At 44.8% G+C, this 21,150-nt stretch overlaps 1 protein-coding gene across 1 annotated transcript; it reads left to right on the forward strand.

Moving 5' to 3' along the window:
• The first annotated feature begins 3,417 nt into the window (after positions 1–3,417).
• On the forward strand, positions 3,418–19,409 carry Lysmd2 (LysM domain containing 2). Its single transcript, XM_085689396.2, has 3 exons — positions 3,418–3,725; positions 16,631–16,956; positions 18,808–19,409. Exons 1-3 carry the CDS (start codon positions 3,453–3,455, stop codon positions 18,848–18,850), a joined length of 642 nt encoding a protein of 213 aa, XP_085545522.2. The 5' UTR covers positions 3,418–3,452; the 3' UTR covers positions 18,851–19,409.
• Positions 19,410–21,150: the final 1,741 nt, after the last annotated feature.

Raw genomic sequence — 21,150 nt, forward strand, 5'->3', positions numbered from 1 at the left:
AAAGCTGCATAAAGATGGAAAATACGCAGAAAATCTTGATACTGTATGCTATTATGCTCTCTTTGAATTGTTTGAATGCTGAGGAAGGAGCAACAGCTGCTAAAAGATATTTGTTTATAAATGCTGCTGAACTAATCCAAGATAGATATTTTGAAAATACCTTGACTTCAGAATTTGGATCTAAGGATATGATACTTTGGAAAGGAGGTTCTTCTTTTGTTTTCACAGAGGATGAGACCCTGTGGATTGCTTCTATCCCAATATGGTATGATAGACCACGCCCTCCTGAAAGGTTTCTGTGAACACCCTCAAAAAATTTCTTCACTCAACTACCGACTGAGATGAACCTGGCAGACAGGTTATACCATGAAAGACCTGATTAACTGCGCCCCTATACAGCAGGAAGAAGTTTGGAGAGAAATAACTACGTCCATATTCCCAAATATTGTTTATAAATGTTCTTTTACATTTAAAGGGGGATATGATATAGATATGAATAATTTCATTGGTATGGATTTTAAGGTCAATTTTGTTATATGTATATATTTCTGATCTTGACTGATGTATTGTGATTGTGTAGTTCATTTTAAAAATGTAATGTATAATTAGAAAATATAGGTTGTTAATGGATAATATCGATAATAGTCAAGCTTGTAGTAATGTTAGTCTGATTTTCTAGAAGTGCACAGATATATTTCAGATAGACATTCATATCTTTCAAAGACTACAGAGCATGGCATTTAATGTTTTAATAACTTAGGACTTTTCATGACAATGAGACACGTCTGCTCCTGGCAGCACCAATCTACTTCAAGAGGAAGATGGGCATTGAAGAGGCTCCTTATGGAGTTTGATAGCCATTTTGGGCAAGAAACTGCTCTTGCCTGAACTGTTGTATAAACTGGACACAGAACCCGCAGAGAGAGGACTGCTGAACTTGCCTAAAGGTGAGATGATCTTTCGAGGTTCCTGATTCATGAAAGAGTCTGCGAGACATTCTGCAGGACACAACAGATAGTGACTGAACTGCCTTTGAAATTTCCTGCTTCATGGAAATGTCTCTGGATATTATGGGCCTGAAGGCCGAAGATGGGTGCCCCAATAATACAGAGGAACTTTGGGTGACTGTCCAGGCAGCAAGATGTCTCTGTCATTTCTAGAGTTTTGGAAGTTGCTTACTTCTTGTTTACTTAGGTAATATATCCTTCTGGAGTCTTTGATGGAGTTAAAGAATGGATAGTCGTAGTTATAGTTTTCCATTATTATGATATAGTTATAAATATTGTGACTGTAATTCTTGCTTGATAACTGTTTTGTTATGTGTAATTTTACTATGTTAAAATGAAAGCCTTTCTTTTTTGTTTAAACAGAAAAAGGGGAAATGATGGAGGAGGGTTATCTGTCTATTGTGTTATTTTCATTGGTCAATAAAGAGACTGCCTTGGGCCCTTGATAGGACAGAAAATTAGGTAGGCGGAGTAAACAGAACAAAATGCTGGGAAGAGGGCTATGAGCCAGACGCCATGGAGCCAGCCACCAGGTCAGACATGATGAATCTTTCCCGGTAAGCCACACCTCGTGGTGTGATACAGATTAATAGAAATGGGTTAATATCAAGACATGAGAGTTAGTCAGTAACTAACTCTCTAGAGATAATGGGCCAGGCAGTGCTTAAATGAATATAACTTGTGTGTTATTATTTCTGGGACTAAGCTAGCCGTGCGGGAGCCGGGTGAGGAGAAAAGCAGGCCTGCCCTGCAGCCCCTCACTACACAACATAATGAGACTTGGGCAACAAACACAAACAAACGGGGGTGCGGTGAGACATGCCTGTAATCTCAGTACTTCGGAGGCTGAGACGCAAGGATTTTGATTTTAAGGCCAGCCTGGCCTACATGGGCCAGTCCTGAAAATAGTAGAAGACCTTGTCTCAGAAAACCCCCCAAATGCTGGGACTGGAGATGTAGCTCATTTGCTAGAGTGCTTGCCTGGGTTCAATCCACAGCACTGCACGAACCACTTGTGATGGTACATGCCTGTGATTCCAGGACATACAAAGCAGAGGCAGGCGACCCAAGAGATCCAGGCCAGCCTGGTCTATATGAAACTTTTTCTCAAAAACAAATTAATCTGACTGGAGAGATGGTTCAGCAGTTGAGAGGGAATGTTGTTCATCCAGAAGATACTTGGTTCCCAGCAACTACATTGGGCAGCTCACAACCACCTGCAATCCCAGCTCCAGGGAATGACATCCTTTTCTGGCCTCCACAGTCCCCTGGATGCACACGGAACACACACACACACACACACACACACACACACACACACACACACACATCTAATAAAATTAACAATCAAAGGAACAGTAGTCAGGCTATTGGGAGAACGTTGTTACTAATGGAGGAAGCCATATATGCAAAATAGGAAGGTGGGAAGGAACGTAAGTGGCTCCGTTCAGGATGAATTGTAGATGGGGCAGACGCTAAAAGTAAAAACAACTGATTGGGTGCTAGTGCGGGTCTATACTGATGCTGTTATCTTAGGCAGCAACTGAAGAAGCTTCCAGTGGTGATACTGGGACCACTGCTCCTTTTGCGTCTTCTCTTGTGTCCCGAGTTTTCTCTTGCTTCTGTCAGCTCGGCAACACTGCAAAACTTTAGACAACCAATGAAACCCCACTCTCCTCATTTACCTGGGGTGATGGGTGTGCGTATGTGTTTTTTGGGGGGGAAGTGGTGGTGTTTCTCTCAAAAGTCAGGGCAGAAGGTTCCAGTTAACTCCACTCTGCACAAGCCCTCCGGAGCCAGCGTTGAGGAGAGGGCGCTGAGATGGAAACAAAAGACAAGAGACTTAGGTGGTTTAATGACTAACTTCAGGGGAGTTATGATTTCAAGGTGACAAAGAGGAAAAGGTGTTGGGAGGGTGTCAGAAGAACTGTAACCCCTAGGATGGAGAGGGACCTGTAGAAGCCTATGTTCAGTGATCTTAAGGTTTCCTTCCACCAAGATTTTGATGTCAGAGTAGGTACCACTGAGCAAGCTGGCCCCACTGCAGAATCAGTAGAGCAAGCAAAGCTTGGTGGGGGGTCTACTATGGCCAGCAAAGGCAGTAGTCGGGTTCTTTCTAGTCTGCACAGTTCTGGGGTCCACCTGAGTTCTAGGACACCCCCATGGGCCTCCCTGGGCCCACAGGCCTTAGCGCGCTCTCATTTCCGCAAGGCCTTGTCCCGCAGGGCCCGCACACTGAGGCGGGACCTCGGTTCCTTTTCCTCCTCCCCGGCTCACGGCCTCAGAGAGCGAAGCACGCCATGCGGGTCCCGCAGCTCCCCGCTCGGCCTCGCGCCTGCCGCCCCCGCGGCACGGCCAGCAGCAGCCCCAGCGAGGAGGAAGAGGCGGAGGAGGAGGCGCCGCCCCCTTGGCGAGCTCGGCGCCCCGGCGGCCTTGGCAGGACCCATGGCGGATCTCTCGCCTGCGCCGGCCCCGCGGGAAGGCGGCCCCCGTGCGCACCGGCCCTCGGCACCCTCCCCGCCGCCGCGCTCTCGCTCCGGCTCCGAGCCCGACGAGGCCGAGCTGTCGCTGAGCCTGGCCCGCACCAAGACCCGCTCGTACGGCAGCACGGCCAGCGTGCGGGCGCCGCTGGGCGCCGGCATCATCGAGCGCCATGTGGAGCACCGGGTCCGCGCCGGAGATACGCTGCAGGGCATCGCGCTCAAGTACGGAGTCACGGTGAGCAAAGCGCGCCTCCGCGGCCCGGGCCTGCGGCCTCCAGGCGGGGTCGGGGACGGGAACGGAGGGTGGGGAGCAGGCCGTGCGTCTCCGCGCCGCATCCCGGCGCGCGCTGCTGCAACTGCAATGGGAGTCTAAGCTGCTGCTAACTGCTGCTGCTGCTGCTAGGGGCGGCCGCCTGGGCTTCCCGACCAGCTAGTGCACGGCGTTCCCCGTGCTTTGCCCGTCTCAGATCGTGTCTAGCGTGTGAGAAACACTAAGGAGGTCCGCGTTTTTGTCATCACCCACAGCCACCTTTACCCGTTTTGCTACCCGGAACTCGCTACCTATTTACTCAAAGCCAGACCGATGCGAATTCTGCGCTATGTAAACAAGCTGTGATGAGTCAGGATGTACAGTTTTTCCCAGGGTTGGTTCTGGTTCTATCGATTCTGCTGCTTTATTTAGAAGTGAAATTACACCCCCTGGGCTCACTGGCAACCCTGAACGTGACACCTGTCGCTAAACAGCAGCCAGGAACTGAGGTCTAGGTGAGCTAGAGAGCTGTGTTTTACAAATTTATAAGGGTTTGCGTCTTGGGTATATTGCATTACACCTCAGGGAAGATCATGGAAACCTGAGGGAACAAATTGTTTCATTAAAATTGCTTATAATTAACTGTGAGCTGTGAGCCTTTTTACATTTGAAGCCCAGTATCCGTTTTCAGTGTCCTTCCCTGAAGCTTCGTGGGCAGCAATCGGAAGAAAGATGATCTTATCAGCATCTTCAGCGTAACCTATTTTTGCATATTTAACCAGGTGTTTGTTTACCAGCAAGTTTTTCCATCATTTAAGCGTTCTGAGAGCTTGTTTTCGAGACCCTTCTCGGCAGTTCTAATGTGAATATACATGTCCGGCTGCCTTCATGCACATCCTCGGGGTCTGGTTTGGGTCAGAGCCAACGAAAAGCAGAACTGAGAAATCTCAGTGGCTGCTCTTCGCTGGGTACCCGCTGTGTGCCAGGCACCACATTTGCCTGTTTTCATTTTTAGGAAAATGACTTTTGATTTTTATGTGTATGAGTGTTTTGCCTGCAAGTATGTATGTGCACCACCTGTGTGCCTGGTGCCCACGGAGGCCAGAAGAGGGTGTCAGATACCCTGGAAATGGAGTTAGAGAGCCTTGTAAGCCATCATGTGTGTGCACTGGGAACTGAACCCTGGTTCTCTGGAAGAGCAATCTCTCCCATGACAATTTTTCTGTGACTTATGGTCTTCTTGAATTGCTTGCATCTGCTCAACACCTGCTTAATTCAAATGCCTTCTAACCTGTGATTTGTCTAATGTACGTCCTGTTACTTTTAGCTTTATCACCCTTTCCCATTAAAGTATAAAGCAGATTTTCATGACTTTTATAAAGACTTCTGATTTTCTTATTTTTAAAATGTTATTTATTTTATGTGCAGTGGTGTTTTGCCTGCGTGTGTGTCTGTGTACCACATGCTTCCTGGTGCCTGTGGAGGCCGGAAGAGGGCCTTGGATTCGTCTGGTACTGGAGTTACAATCTGTTGTCACCTCGTGGGTGCAGGGAATACAAGCCTGGTCCAGGGTGGAGCAGCCAGTGTTCCTGACTGCTGGTGTCTTTCTACCCCCATCTTCCGATTCTAATGTGTTAGGGTCAGGTATAATAAATTAGGTACTCCACCTATGGTTACAGGAAGTCTATAACTTGATTTCTCAACCTCATCACTATTGTTATTATGTTTTTTATATTAATTTTTATATTAATAAGTTTTTATATTAATTAATTAATTTTCAAGTTAGAATCTCATGTAGCCCAGGCCAATCTCAAACTCCTTATGTAGGTGAGGATGACCTTGAACTCATAGTCTTCCTGCTAGATTACAGGTGTACATCACCATGCTAAACTCTGTTGATACAGTTGGGAAGATTCGTGTTTCAGGAGGCTGTGCTGTGCATTTCAGGATAGTTAGCAGCGCCTCTGTGCTTTACCCACCAGACACAGACCCCCCTACTCTCATCCATACATTGCTAGGTGCTGTCTTAAAGAAAACTCACCTATTTTTTTTTTAATTCTTTTTTTTTTCCTTCCTGAGATAGGGTTTCTTTGTGTAGCCCTGACTTTCCTGGAACTTGCTCTGTAGACCAGGCTGGCCTCAAACTCACAGAGATCCCCCTGCCTCTGCCTCCAGAGCACTGGGATTAAAGACGTGCGCCATCACCTGCCTGGCTTTTTTTTAGTCTCTCCTAACTTTGAGCCCTGAATTCAAGCTGATGAAACTGTTTTGGAGATGCTTCTACTGGTTACATAGAACCAGGAAGAGTGTTTATATTTATCTTAAGCTGGGTATATCAGTACACACCCACAAGACCAGTAGACCATGGGGAGGCTGAGGCCAGAAGGTTGCAGGGGTTCCAGGTCAGCCTGGGCTACACATGGAGTACCAAGCACTGCATAATAAGACTACATGAACAACTAAAACCATTAGCCAAACAAACAACAGAACCCTTTCCATAATGGCCAGTGTTTTTTTTTTTTTTAAGATTTATTTATTTATTTATTTTTTATGTATACAGTGTTCTGTCTGCATGTATGCCTGCAGGCCAGAAGATGGCATCGGATCTCATTACAGATGGTTGTGAGTCACCATGTGGTTGCTGGGATTTGAACTCAGGACCTATGGATGAGCAACCAGTACTCTTAAACTCTGAGCCATCTCTCCAGGCCCCAAGTGTTATTCTTATTTAATTTATTTAGTTTTGGTTTTCTGAGACAAGGCTTCTCTGTGTAGTACTTGCTGTCCTGGAACTCACTCTCTAGACCAGGCTGGTCTTGAACTCAGAGATCCCCCTGCCTCTGCCTCCTGAGTGCTGGCATTAAAGGCATATGCCATCACTGCCCAGCTCCTCTAGGTCAATCTTATATGAGACATTTTCTCAATTCCCTTTTCCCAATGACTCTAGCTTATGTCAAGCTGACACAAAATTAACCAACACAGGTAGATTTTGTTTTGAGATAAGGTTTCCCTGTATAATCCCAGTCTGACCTTACATTTGTAATTCTGCCTGAGCCTCTGGAGTGCTGGTCTGTCCACCAGGCCTGACTGTAAAGGATCTTAGACTATCTGGGCCAGGACCAAGGAGAGACCAGATAGGACGAAGGCTTTTGTAGTGATGCAGATGAACCAGAAGAGTAATTTGGAGCAAAGCAGTGAAGGCAGGAGGATGTGGTGAGTGGCTAGGTTCTGGGTGATCTGTAGATAGAGTGTCAAGTGCGTCTAAACTGTAGTACAGGGCCACACACAAACCAGCTATGAATGCGACTTAATGTAAAGTTATTAACTTGTTTAAAACATTATGAATTTATTTTTTGGAAACTTGATTGCATGGTTCTTGAGTATGAACTTCTGTTGATGCAGAATCAGTCATAATGTCAAAGAAATGGACCTGTTTGCATATCTTCTTATTTGTTTACTGTTTCTCTTGAGTATACCTAGACATTTGCCTGGAGACCCAGGAGGCCTCTCTATAAGAAAGGAGAATCCTGTTCAAGAATTGAGCCAGGTGAATTAGGCTCAGTTCTTCCTCCAGTGAGTTAGAAAATACAACGTTTCTTCACGGAGTCACTAACCCATACTCGTTATTTCTTCCTTTCCTTGTATTGAATCTGGGTTATTTGAGGCCCATGTTAGACGCCAGGGCTACATGATCAAATGATCTCTCTGGCACTTGATGGGTCCTCCACATGCATGCACCCAATCCTCAGAAAGTTGGACTGGGATGAGATGGTAGCCCCAGGAGCTAAGCAGGCTCTGGAGGGTAGGATCCTGGGTTGGGACTACGAGAGGACAACAGCCTGCTGAAGATGTGAGCTGCAAGAATGGATTAAAGTGGGGCTGGACAGATGACCCGGTGGTTGAGAACTCTTGTTCTTGCAGAGGCCCTGTGCTTGGTGTCAGTGCCCAGATGATGATTCACAACCATCTCTATCTAGTTCTAGGGGATCTGACACCTTCTTCTGACCTCCCTGGGCACCAGGCATGTACATGGCACACACACACACACACACACAGAGAGAGAGAGAGAGAGAGAGAAAGAGAGAGAGAGAGAGAGAGAGAGAGAGGCAATACACATAAAATAAATACTTACAAAAACTTTTTAAAAATGACATTTACTCCTTTGGGTAGGGGAGAGGTATGACATGCACCTTGGTGTGAGAGAGGCAGTCAGAGTTCAGTTTACAGGAGTCAGTTCTCTCTTTCCATCATGTGGGTCCCAGAGATCCATTTCAGGTTGTCTTACTTTGTGGCAAGGGCCTTTAATGACTGAGCCATCTTGTAGGCCCTCCTTTATTGCTTCTTTTGAGACAGGACTTCAGGTAGACTAAGCTATCCTTGAAACCACTCTATAGCCCACACTGGCTTTGAACTCCTGATCCCCCTGCCTCCATTTCAGAGCTTGGGGTTATTAGCCATCCCACAAGAAGGAGCAGTTCTGTCTCCTTGCTGTTGTTGCTGGTGTGTGCTATCCCCCTCCTCCAGTAGTGAGTTCAACACTCAGTTACACTCAAGTTGGACATCTCTACTGGAGTCTGAGGAAGTCGCTCTGGGAAACTGAAACCGTTCGGGTCTGGTTGAGGAAACCATTAACTGCTGTTCAAACCTCAGACATCAGCTTGCTTGGGCTGGAATGCCTCTGGCTGTGTTTGTATACTTAAGACATTCAGGCCCCTTGGCTCTGGTTCTTGATTGAGCTATTGTTTTTTTTTTTTTTTTTCTTCCAGCATCCTGGCCCCTCCCTGTTGTAGCTAAGCCTCTGGGGGAAACTGGTCAGAGCTCTAAGTTACCACTTAGAATATTTTTATTTAGAAATGTTAGAAAAACTAGAGGACAGCGTAGAAACAACGCATAGGAATGGAGGCAGCAAAGGAGCTTTGTTCCCACGTCTCCCAGAACTCACTCTGTAACAGGGAAAGACTTAAACTGAGCTTCCTCCTTCTACCACCTGAGTGCCGCTCTGATAATAGACCACTGTGCCTACCTTCAGCCAGATTTAGCCCCAGGTTATCTTGTCCTTTTAGCTGCTAAGCTGAGTTGCTCCGCACTTCCCCACATAAAAGTTACTTTGCTGGGAGAACGTGTGTGATCTTCCTGTTCTGGAGGGCAAGGCCTGGGCTTAGCCGTGCGTGCGGTGGAGGTTGTTGACTGTCACAGCGCCGCCTGGAGAGAAAGGGATGGCAAGGTAATGTGTAACTGGGGGCTTTAATAGTTTTTCGTGTATTTCCCCCCTCAGACGTTGTCTGACCACACAATTCACCCTGCCGTACGTGTACAATTCAGTGATGTTTAGGAAGTTTACAATTGTGAAGTCGTTGTCACCGTTCAATTTCAGAAAGTCCCCCCACCCCAAAGATAGCTCTAGAGCTGTTTCGTCTACTCACTATTCTCCGGTTCTAGGAGATGGATAATATGAAATGAGATGAAATGTACAACCTGGCAATGCTGACGCATGCATAGACAGCCTGTAAATGGTGGTTCTGTTGAATATGTCCACATTGGGTTTCATGACCTAAGTTGATGAGGACAGCTGACCGGGTCTCTTCTTCAAGAGGACACCAGATCTCACTAGAGATGGTTGTGAGCCACCATGTGGTTTCTGGAAATTGAACTCAGGACCTTTGGAAGAGCAGGCGGTGCTCTTAACCTCTGAACCATCTCTCTAACCCGCTTCTGACATATACTTACCTTTTGGGGGGGGCAGTTCCTGTAAGTGGATATAATATACTCTTTTGGGAATGTGGACAGAAAAACAAACTACCTTTGCCCCCATGAGCATATGGTGATGGAAAGGGTCTGGTTACCACTAACAGACGGAGTGGAACATGTTATGGATGTAGGGCAAATCAGAAATAATCATTTGCTATTTCTGTCTATTTTCTGTAAAAATAATGATGAAATGATAGTTGTATATGTAAATGAGATTATTCTGCAAGCCAAGCCCAGCAGTCACAATGGAGCTAACTTTTGGGGCTAAATCTTGTGAATTCTTTCCAGTGTAAATTCCCCTTCACAAAATGGATTCACAGGACAATTGTTCCAGCTATGGCTGCCCATGTTTGGCTTTATTTTGCCCTGAGGGTTCTTGCTTGGCTTCTCTGGTCTATTTCTTAGTGACCAGGTGCTAGGCTGGGTTCACTGGGTCATCCTGCTCACACCTGGCTAGGAGAGCATGTGACTGTTTGATTGCTAAACCTCCCGTTCTGAGAAACAGAGACCCATTCTGTGTCACTTTGAAAGGTCACCCTTTCTATTCTCAGGATTGACTGGCTGTGAGGAGGAGCAGAGGCCCGTGGAAACGAGATTCCCAGCTCTTCCTTGGATGGGTCATGAACTGTCTTACTTTCTTGTGAGGTGAAATTTTCCAGACCTGTGTTCAAGATGGAAATAGAAAGCATTCCTCATAAGATTAAAAAAAGTCCTCTGTGGCCTGGATTGCCCAGTTGCTGGTCTGCCACTGCCACTGCGCGTGTCCCCCACAGCTCCTGAGTGGTTGATTTTTGTTTTTTGTTTGTGACCTAGTGGTCTTTAACTATAATTAGGTCACACCGTTCCCCTCCTTCATCCTGAGGAGCTACCTATTTGTTTTGCGTTGTTGGGTTTTATGAGGCAGGGTCTCATGTATTCCAGGTTAGCCTCAAACTCAGCTGTGGTTTATCGAGCTGGTGTGGACTTGAGCTTCCAATCCTTTTGCCTTCACCTTCCAAGTACTGAGGTTACGGATACACATGTCATGGGATTACGGACGTGTGCTAATGTACCTAGAAAAAGCATTGCCGGAGATTGAACCTAGAACTTCAAACACGCTAACAAGAACTCTTCCGTGGGAATTACACCCTCACCCTCCCGCCCCACTCTCCCTTTTTTTTTTTTTTTTTTGAGACAGAGTTTCACCGTGTATCGTAGGCTAACCTCAACCTCTCTGTGTATGTAGCTTTGAAGTTGCAGGGTTCCTCCTTCCTTGGCCTCTCAGCACTGAGATTATGGGTTTGTGTCACCATGCCTGTCAAGGGCTTCTTAGCAAATTCAGAATAAACTTCAGCTTAGCCAAAAGGCAGGGGGCGATGAATTCCTATTTCTTTACCTGGCTGGAAGCTTCTTGTTCCCCAGCTGTGCCCACTGGGCTGCTGCTTAGCTGTGCTCTTTCCCTGCTCTGCAGCTTAGCTGTGCTCGCTGCGTGGCTGACCCCATCCTTTGACATGGGGTAGCAGTGTCTAGAGACAGGGCTGTTCTGCAAGCTGTCGCTTCTCTAGAATACAAGCAAAATCATTACTTTTCTTTTTAATCTCATTTTTTAAAATGAGCATATGTTAATGGTACAAAACAATGGGTGTCATGTGACATTTTCATGTGTTCATCCAGTGTACTTTGATCGTATTCCTCTCTCCTTCCCCTCTCCTGTCCCCTGTTCTCGCCTACCGATTCCTCTGTCCCCTTTTCTATTTCTGCGTCTTTTTTTTTGTTTGAGTCTGCATTCTACGTGGGGATTCAAGTCTTTCTGAGTCTGGCTTCTTTCTCTTTCCACGAGGAGCTCCAGGTTCTGTCCATTTTCCTGCAAAGGATATGATTTGTTTTTTCCTTGTGGCTGAGTGAAACACCATTGTGTAAACATCACATTCTTTATCATAGCCATTCATGGGTTGATGGCCACTTAGACCAGTTGCGTAGCTTGGCTGTTGTGAGTGTAGCCGCACTCACCGTGGATGTGCAGGGATTTCTGCTGTTTGGACTTCATCTCTTTGTGTACGTACCCGAGTGCTACAGCTGGGTCATGTGCTAGTTCTGTTTTTAAAACTTCTTGTCAGCAATAACATATTATGTTACCCAAGTGGACTTGTTTACCTGGAAAAAGTTTAATTTTTAATAATAATAAAAAGTATTATTTGTGTGCGTGCATGGATGCACATCCCACAGCACCTGCATGAGGTCAGAGGACAACACTGGAGTCGATTCTCTCCTTCTCCCTTTTCCATGGGTTCCAGGGTTCTTATTCAGGTCACCATGTTTCCCTGGCAAGTGCCTTTCTTTACTCACTGAGCTATCCAGCCAGCCCCATATTATTTTTATATATGTTTACTTTAAAGAAAAAAAAACCTTTTAATGAGAGAGACTTCTTACCCTCCTCCCATCTCCTGTTTTAAGTATGCATTTATTTATTTAAAAATTTCTTTTTTAACCTTAAATTTTAGATTGGAAATTTTATCTATTTTAATTTTATGTATATGGTGTTTTACCGTTCTGTGTATTTGTGCAAGTACCATGTATATTCTGAGTCCACAGAAGCCAGAAGATTATTTTGAATCCTCTGGAACTGGAGTTAGCAGCCATGTCAGTGCCAGGGTCCTCTGGAAGAGCAGTCTGTGCTCTTAACCAATGAGCCATCTCTTCAGTTCTGAATGTGTATTTAGGCTTAAAACAAGCAAACAAACAAACCAGGTTTCTGGGACCTGTTAAGAACATGTACTGCTCTTCTAGAGGACCTGAGTTCAAGTTTCATCACACACATCAGGTGGCTAACAAACACCTGTAACTACAGCTCCAGGGGCTTCTTTGAACACCTGCACACACACACACACACACACACACACACAAAATTTTAAAAAGTAAAGGAAGAAAAAAGAAAACTTGTTTTTAACAAGCAAACAACACAAAAACAAACAAAACAAAACCCAAAGCCGAATAAAAAATGAGGCTTATTTTCACTCATGGAAATAAAAGGTCTGAGATGCCCTAGGTTCGGGCTGTGATCCACATGCTATCCTCCAAGGTGGCATCAGTGTCAGGTTCCACCTGGTGGCAGGATGACAGACAGTGACTCCAGCCCTCTCCCTCCTGCAGGAGAGGGAGAACATTGCCTCCAACAGAGTCAGCAAATACCGTCCTTCTAGGATGGAAGCGGTATATCACGAAGCCGGGGCACTGTGATATTGCAGGGGTGGCAGTGAGTCACCTGTGCCCCGTGCTGTTCTGGAGGAGTCTACCTTTGGAAGCTTGCATGCCAAGGAAGATGGGAGGAGATGGATATTGGGAACCTACAAGTGTGTAGATTGGAATTTACCTCAGTCTTCATGGGCAAAGTTTTCAAGTTATTTCTCTCAAATCTGACCTTCTGCTAACCAGAGGTACTTGGGATATTTAGATTTTATTTTTTTCTCTAAGATGCCCCTGCACATCATGGTCTCTCTTTTTCACCTTTGCCGTCTCCCAGAAACCAGACCACCACCACTTACCTTTCTTTTGTAATTTCTTTTTCTTTTTAAGGAAAGGAGAAGGCAGGGCATGGTGGTCACACTTTAAATTCTGGCATTCAAGAAGTAAAGACAAGGGAATCTCTATAGATTCAATCTCAGTCTAATCTGTATAGTGAGTCAATAATTTCCAAGGTTATGTAGTAAAACCCTGTCACACATTTGATCTCACATACACAGATGGTGGTGATGAAGATGGTGATGGTGATGATGGTGCTGATGGTCATGTGATGGTGATGATGGTCATGTGATGATGATGATGGTGATGATGATGATGGTTGTAGTGATGGTGATGGTGATGATGATGGTGGTTGTAGTGATGATGATGGTGATGATGATGATGGTTGAAAGCTTCCTGTAGTTGTACTATTTTCATGGCTTCTCCTTATAAGAAAGCAAGAAAGGCTGTTGAATTGCGCATGTTATGCCCCTAGCACTCAGGAGACTGAGGCAGGAGGACTGCAGCCAGTTCAAGGAGAGCTAGGGCTATATAGCTGTTACAAAAACAAAACAAAACAAAACCAAACAAAAACCAAACCAAAAACAAGGCAGGAGGATTGGGACCCATTTATTTGGCTGTTGTTTTCTTTAGTCTAGATTTTTGAAAATAGAAATGTGATTTTTTTTTTTTGCTCAAAGTCACCTTAAAGGCTTCCAAAATTTGATTCCAGATTTGAGTCAGACAGAAATTCCAAATCAGACCTTTATATAGCTGTATGTGCTTGTTAAACCAATCATCTCTTTGTGCCTGAGTTGTTCGTATTTGCATGGATAGTTTGGGTAGAGAGTAGATAAACAGATGGGTAGGTATGCATACATACATATATAATACGTATGTGCATAGATATGAATAAAGTACCTAACAGTGGGTGATAATATTTTCCATACTTTCCATCAATCTCTCTCTCTCTCTCTCTCACACACACACACACACACACACACACTCTTTATCTATAAACATTATATGTATATATATTACTATAAATTCATTTAACCCTTGTAGCCCCATTTTGCAGACAGCATCTGTTTTACAAGTGTGTGAGGTGAGTCCCACATGCAGTTCAAATTGGCAGAGAGAGATCTGAACTGAGCCTGCCGGGCTGTTTCACAGTCCCACCAGATGAGTTGTGTGTAAGTGAACTGCTGCAGTGTCTGTGAGGTGCCTGCCTTGGTGCAAGTTCCCAGGCTAGTATGGGGAAGCATAGACATACTGTAACAGAGGAGGTAGCAAAAGATGTTCTTGACTGAACTGAGAACCGGTTAGTATGAGCCCTCCCTCTCTGTGCTCACCAGCGCTGTGGACTTAGGCCACAAACTTTCCCTCATCCCCTCATTGGTAAAGAGAGTTAGATTGCAGAGCTGTTGTGGGGGACAGGAGAGCTAGACTGCAGAGCCGTTGTGAGGGTTACGATACACACACACACACACACACACACAAACATACGTACACATTATACACACACACACACACACACACACACACACACACACACACATATTCTAGTCTCCATTTCGCCCCTTTCCCAGCTCCGTGGGGTGGAGAAGGCCTCCATAGGCTGTGAGTGTCGGAGGTAATAAAAACCTGCATCCAATTCTTCACCTGCCACCCACATGTGCATAGTCTTGGTGAATCCTGTTTCTTTTATTTGTAAAGTAATTATTTGCACTCTGTAGGGCAAAAGAATGACAAACTATTTGTAAAATGTCCCTTATCTCCTTTTCTTACCTGGTCCCCAGGTACTAATTCTTTAAGGCCCGATTGTAGTCAAAAGGATCAAAACCAGAACCCCTCCTTCTTTGAGAGGCCTTCTCTGTGGCTGTAGCCCCAGCCTACAGCTTTCTTTGACATTTTGCTCATACACGTGTCTCTACCACTTCCTGGGTTCATTAGTTCACCCAGCAGAGTTCCAGAGATATAGGGATCCCTCTACAAGTAAGAGTGTAGCAATAGAAAGACTTTTTTAAGAAGCCAGATAACAGAAATGTTCAAATAAGAATTAAGTAAGTGCTAAAGGGGTTGGAGAGATGACTCAGCAGTTAAGATCACTTCCTGCTTTCCCAGAGGACCTTGGTTTTAGTCCTAGCACCCACATGGTGGCTCACAACCTTTTGTAATAGTAGTTTCACAGGATCTCGTGCCCTCTTCTGGCCTCCAAGGGAACTGTGTGCATGTGGTACATAGGCATACACACACACACACACACACACACACACACACACACATATATACCCATATGTTGTCTGAAATTTCTGTCCTGCCCAGTTCCCATAGTCGTTAAGTCCCAAAGAAATCACACAGAGGTCTACATTAGTTATAAACGGATTGGCCCATTAGCTCAGGCTTCGTATTAACTCTTATAACTTATATTAGCCCATTATTCTTATCTATGTTAGCCACATGGCGCGGTACCTTTTTCAGTGAGGCAGTCACATCTTGCTTCTTCTGTGGCTGGGTCATGACTGCACACCAAACTTTCCTCTTCCCAGAATTCTCCTGTTCTCATTGACCTGCCTCTACTTCCTGTCTGGTTGTCCCACCTCTACTTCCTTCCTGGCTATTGGCCAATCAGCTTTTATTTAAAATATAATTGACAGAATACAGACCATTGTCCCACAGCACCCATACATGCAAAATAATAGAAAACGTGTATATCTTTATACTTCAGTGATTAAGAACCATTGATAGTAAAGGTGCCTTATAGAGGAAACAGTGTATGTTAGAAGCTGCCTGCAGAGGGCTGGGGATGTAGCTCAGTGGGCAGATCGCTTGCCTAGCATTCATGAAGCTCAAGATTTGATCCCTGGCAACATATAAACCAGGTCTGTGTCACATAATGTTAGCACTAGGGAGGTGGGAACAGAACCCGAAATTCAGAGTCATGCTCAGCTACATAGTGAGTTCAAGGCCAACCATGGTGCTATGAGATCCAGTCTCAAACAAACAAACACCCCGCCAAAACAAACACCCAATGAAACAACGAGAATGTACCCAACAAAACAAACAAGTAAATAAATCTGTTTGTATAGGAGGAAATGACTTTCGTGTTATTTTTGAAATACCAGGAGTTATCTGAGAGGAAAAGACCCTCGAATGCAGAGAAAGTATTTGCCTTAGAGTTTTTTATTGCTGTAATAAACACCATGATCAAAAGCAACTTGGTGGGGGCAGGGTCTACTTCAGTTTGAGCTCTGTCATCAAAGGAAGTCAGGCTGGGAGCTTAAGGCAGGAGCCACGAGGCAGGAACAGATTCAGATACCATGGAGAGTGCTGCTCACTGCCTTGTTCCTCATGGTTTCCTCAGTTCGCTTTCTTTCATCACCCAGGACCACCTGCCCAGGGCTGGTACTACCCCTGTTGGATGTGCCCACCTACATCAATCGCTAATTAAGAAAATGCACTATACACTGTCTACAGGACCATTTTATGGAAACATTTTCTCAGTTGAGAGGCCCTTTTCCCAAATGACTCCAGCTCATGTCAAGTCGCCCTGCACAGCACTGCACACAATTGTTCATGAATATGCACAGCCCGTGTTTATAGTAATCTCAACTCATACTTGGTTGTATGTAACTCTTTGTTTCTTGTTTTTGTGTGTGTTTTAGATGGAACAGATTAAACGGGCCAACAAACTGTTTACCAATGACTGTATATTTCTGAAGAAGACTCTGAGCATCCCAGTTCTATCAGAGAAGCCTTTGCTCTTTAACGGACTTAACTCCATTGATTCTCCAGAAAAGGAAACTGTTGACAGCAGTTTTTGTCCTGAAGAGGAGCCTGTGGTGGAAGAACTGCCCCCTCCCAGTCCTCAGGATCCAGATCCCGAACCTGTGCAGCCCGAGGAAGTGTCTGCCAGAGATTTCCTTCAGAGACTTGATTTGCAGATTAAGCTATCAACACAGGCAGCCAGAAAACTCAAAGAAGAGAGCAGGTGACGGTTTCTGGGATAGGTGTCAGAGTTTGGACCAAAATACTTTTATAATGTTCTTGTTTGAAATCTATCTTAATTGTAGAAAATGCGTGTGTGTGTGTGTGTGTGTGTGTGTACACAGGTGCACAATTGTGCAGGTATGTGTAAGCACAGGAGTGCGGTGGTCAGAGGTCAACTTTGGATGTCCTTTTTTTTTTTTTTTGAGACAGTGTTTCTTTGTATAGCTTTGGCTGTCCTGAAACTCACTCTGTTGACTAGGCTGACCTCGAATTCACAGAGATCCACCTGCCTCTGCCTCCCAAGTGCTGGGATTAAAGACGGGCGCTGCCACCACCCAGTATCTACCTTATAATTTTGGGACCAAGTCTTTTGAAACTGGCTAAGTAGGCTAAGTTGGTTGTTTGGGGAATCTCCCTGGCCTTGGCCTCCCAGCACTAGGATTATTATGGGTTTGCTACCATGCCTAGCATTTTATGTGGGTTCTGGGGATTGAACCCAGGTCCTCAGGCTTGTGCAGCAAGTTCATTGTGGACGACCTCCATCTCCTCAGCCCTAGAAAGCCATCTGTAATCTATGAAATCCAAGCGGAGCTGCTCCCTGTTGCCGGGCTGTCTGTCGTCCTGCTGCTGTTGCTGTTAGTTAGCATAAGAAGTTTGCTCCTTTGCCCAGCTAGCAGTTGGTGGTCGCAGCTGGAGCTAGAACAGGTCATGAGACCTTCGAGAGAATCAGCGCCCTAGAGAAGACACAAAATACCGATTCTTAGAACCCTTCTCAAGATACTGCTCCTGTTGACTAGGATCCCAAGGTTCCTTGTGTAATTTGAAATTTGTCCCTTGGGCAACCCTCCCCTTCTGTAATTGGTGTCCTTCTTCCCATATAACTTCATGATGGGACATAAACTACTTGTTCCTTTTTTTCTTGTTTGCTGTTTTTGTTTTTGTTTTTTTTTTTTGGTAATAAAAATGATGTGAAGGGTCTTGTAGTAGGAGGCTGCTTGTTCGTTTCCCTGTTGATCAGACTCCCAAAATAATCACACAGAAACTGTATTAATTAAATTACTGCTTGACTTACTAGCTCTAGATTCTTATTGGCTAGCTCTTACATCTTAATTTAATCCATTTCCATTATTTTATATTTTACCACAAGGTTCATGGCCTACCAGCAAGGTTCTGGTTTGTGCCTTGCATCTTTCTCCTCTGACGGCTCCATGGCATCTCTTTGACTCCACCTCCCGCCCCCAGCTCTGTTCTGCCCTAGTTTCTTTTTCATTAACCAATAAAAGCAACACATATGCAGAAGGACTTCCCTCATCAGGGTCGACCACTTTGGTTTTTTTTTTTAATGGTTAATATATTGATTTCTTTGTCCTCGTTTTAAAATTTGTCGTTGATAATATATACCATTTTTGTATAGATCTCGAATCCTCTTTTATTTATTCATTTATTTTTGAATAAATGCAACGTCTCAGTGTAGTTCAGCTGGCCTCAAAGTCTTGTCAGTCCTTTGCTGCAGTCTCCCAACTGGCATGAGCCACCACTCCTGGCTTTTAAATTCTTTTGAGAAAGAAGAGGAATATAGACAACAAAACAAATATAATTTAGTGTATGTTCAATGCATTTAAATTTTATGTAAGCTAAGTAAGCAAATGCTACTGTTTATTCTAATAACTGAGTGTCCCTTAGAAGAGGGAAGAAGGTTCACCTGAGCAAGTATGACTGTCCCTGGCTTCCATGGCACACACTACGTTTTGTGGGTATAGCTCTGCTCCTCTTTGGCAAATGATAGTAAGTCGTATGTGTGTGTTTCTGAATAGTTATAAACACTGATTTCTGCCGTATTTCACTTTTTCAGGGATGAAGAAAGCCCCTATGCCGCTTCCCTCTATCATAGTTAGTGACTGGCGGACCCAGATCACAACATGGCTGGACCCTAAAGAATCCACCGGCTGGGGTTTCAGAGGCAACGCTGCCTCTGGACTCCCATAGTGCGCACCTTCGAGCCACAGTAGAGCAACCGCAGCTGCGCTGAAGCGATCAATCCCTCTGGCTTCCTGTAGTTAAGTCTTATTATAGCATGATAGCAAAACTGTATTCTAAAGCCCATCACTTGGTAGATGGTGGTAGTTTTAGACTGGCTTTTGTGGCTACAAAGAGCATCAGAGACTATTTATATATTTAAGCCAAAAGCAATGTTTATTTCCTGATGAGATCCTAAATACATGGAAGACTTGGTGGCTGTAAAGTGATAATGCATTTGCTGTGTGTTTATAACTCAAGTGCTATAGTATATATTTCAGTATCACATATTCTGTACTACTGTAAAGAACCAAATTTTGTCTGCTATTTTGTAAAAGTAAAATACAAATGTCTGGGTGAGAAAATAAACTATGTTTTCACATAGAAGCCTTCTTTTCTTTTTCAAAATGGAGAAATAAAGTTGATTTTTGTTTTGTTTGTTTTTTGTTCAAAAGATTTTTTTTGTTGTTGTTATTCAAAAGATAAGTATTCCTGTAGTCCAGGCTGATCTTGGACTCATTGTGTACCTGAGAATGACCTTGAACTTCTGATCCAGTTGTTTCTATCTTCCAAGTGCTCGGATTACAGAAGGACACACACATCTACACCAGTATGAGACACACTGGATCTTGTTTAGCTTTTATGTGTGTCACTTCAGACACTGCACTTTACAGTGTATCAGCACTGCTCATTCGAAATAAAAGTTAGGTTTTTTTTGCTTCATTTAATTCATCTTGCCTTTATTATGTGTATAGATTATAGCAGCAAACTTTAAGCTATATACTATTGACAACTGATATATTTTTAGTCTTGACATCTGCTCAATTACTAGTTTAAATATGTTTAACTAGGTTAAATAAGTCTTTAGGGTTCAGCAGAAATTCCCATAGTTACCCTCCCCAACATCCCTCGAAGAGCCTGTTTTCTGTGGAGTAAAAGGGTCTTTTGTTTTCCTGTTTTCATTGCCTTTCTTCTTCTCTGTTACCTTTTCCTCCCTGTTTTGCTCCTTTGTCTTTTGCTCATCAGGAGCAGGTGCCCTGGGGTGTTAGTGGAACAGAGCCTATACTACCAGGTCATTGTTATAGTTACTTTCCAGTGACTGCTTAGAAGTCGTGACCAAGACAACTTCTAGAAAAAAGAGCTTTTGGGGGCTTATAGTTTGAGATGGTGAGTCCATGACCATTATGATGGGGAACATGGGAGCAGCCAGGCAGGCAAGTGTGGGTGCCAAGCCAGTGCTGAGAGCTTACATGTTGACCCACAAACGTGAAGCAGAGTGAACTAACTGGGAATTGCCTGGGCTTCTGAAACCTCAGAACTCCCCCGTCCCCCAAGTGACACACCTCTCCACACCTTTCTAATCCTCACCCGACAGTTCCACCATCTGGTGACCACAGACTCACATATATGAGCCTCTGGGGGGGTCATTCTTATTCAAACCTGTGGAGGGCCGCAACCACATTCTCCATTGCTTCAAGGGACAAAGGTAGAGATTGACCTCTGTGACCTCAAGGTGTGGTGGTACACGCCTTTAGTCCCGATGCCTGGGAGGCAGAAGCAGATTGACCTCTGTGACCTCAAGGTGTGGTAGTACACGCCTTTGGTCCCAATGCCTGGGAGGCAGAGACAGGCAGATCTCTGTGAGTTCAAGGTGTTGTAGCACACGCCTTTAATCCCAGCGCATGTGCTTGGTAACTTACTACTGCTGCATCCCTGCCTACTTTCGAGGCATCATCTGGGATAATGGGCAGCGGACCAATCCAAGAGTGACACGTCAGAAGCGAGGACTGTTTCCTTTATAAGGGCTGGGTTCCCCTCATTCTGGGTCTCCGCCACGTAAGTTTATGCTCTCTCTCTCTCTCAAGACGCATTAAAGCTTTTCTGCAGAAGGATCCTAAGTGTCCCGCGTCGTTCTTGCAGGCGGTAGTGCGGGACACAAACCACCATAATCACAGACACAGCCTTGGGAGGGCCAGTAGGTGCCATGATGGGAAGTGGAAGCTGTTTTGTCTTGCTGATTTGTTTGTTTCTCACTTAACATAATCCTTTGTGTTTTGGTTTTTGTTTCTTGTAGCACCTTTGAAATAGGGTGTTTTCTCTCCCTCCCTCCCTCCCTCCCTCCCTCCCTCCTTCCCTCCCTCTCCCCTGCCCCCCCCCTCTGTGTGTGCCCAGAAGCTGA

The sequence above is a fragment of the Myodes glareolus genome, chromosome 4 (genome assembly GCF_982192425.1).
Source record: "Myodes glareolus chromosome 4, mMyoGla1.1, whole genome shotgun sequence".
NCBI classification, from domain to species: domain Eukaryota; kingdom Metazoa; phylum Chordata; class Mammalia; order Rodentia; family Cricetidae; genus Myodes; species Myodes glareolus.

Excerpts from the sequence above, each read along its gene's own strand:
- Lysmd2 (XM_085689396.2), top strand. The coding sequence starts at position 3,453 with ATGGCGGATCTCTCGCCTGCGCCGGCCCCGCGGGAAGGCGGCCCCCGT. Across the intron at positions 3,726-16,630 it reads CGCTCAAGTACGGAGTCACG|ATGGAACAGATTAAACGGGC; the intron begins GTGAGCAAAGCG and ends TGTGTGTTTTAG. Across the intron at positions 16,957-18,807 it reads AAACTCAAAGAAGAGAGCAG|GGATGAAGAAAGCCCCTATG; the intron begins GTGACGGTTTCT and ends TCACTTTTTCAG.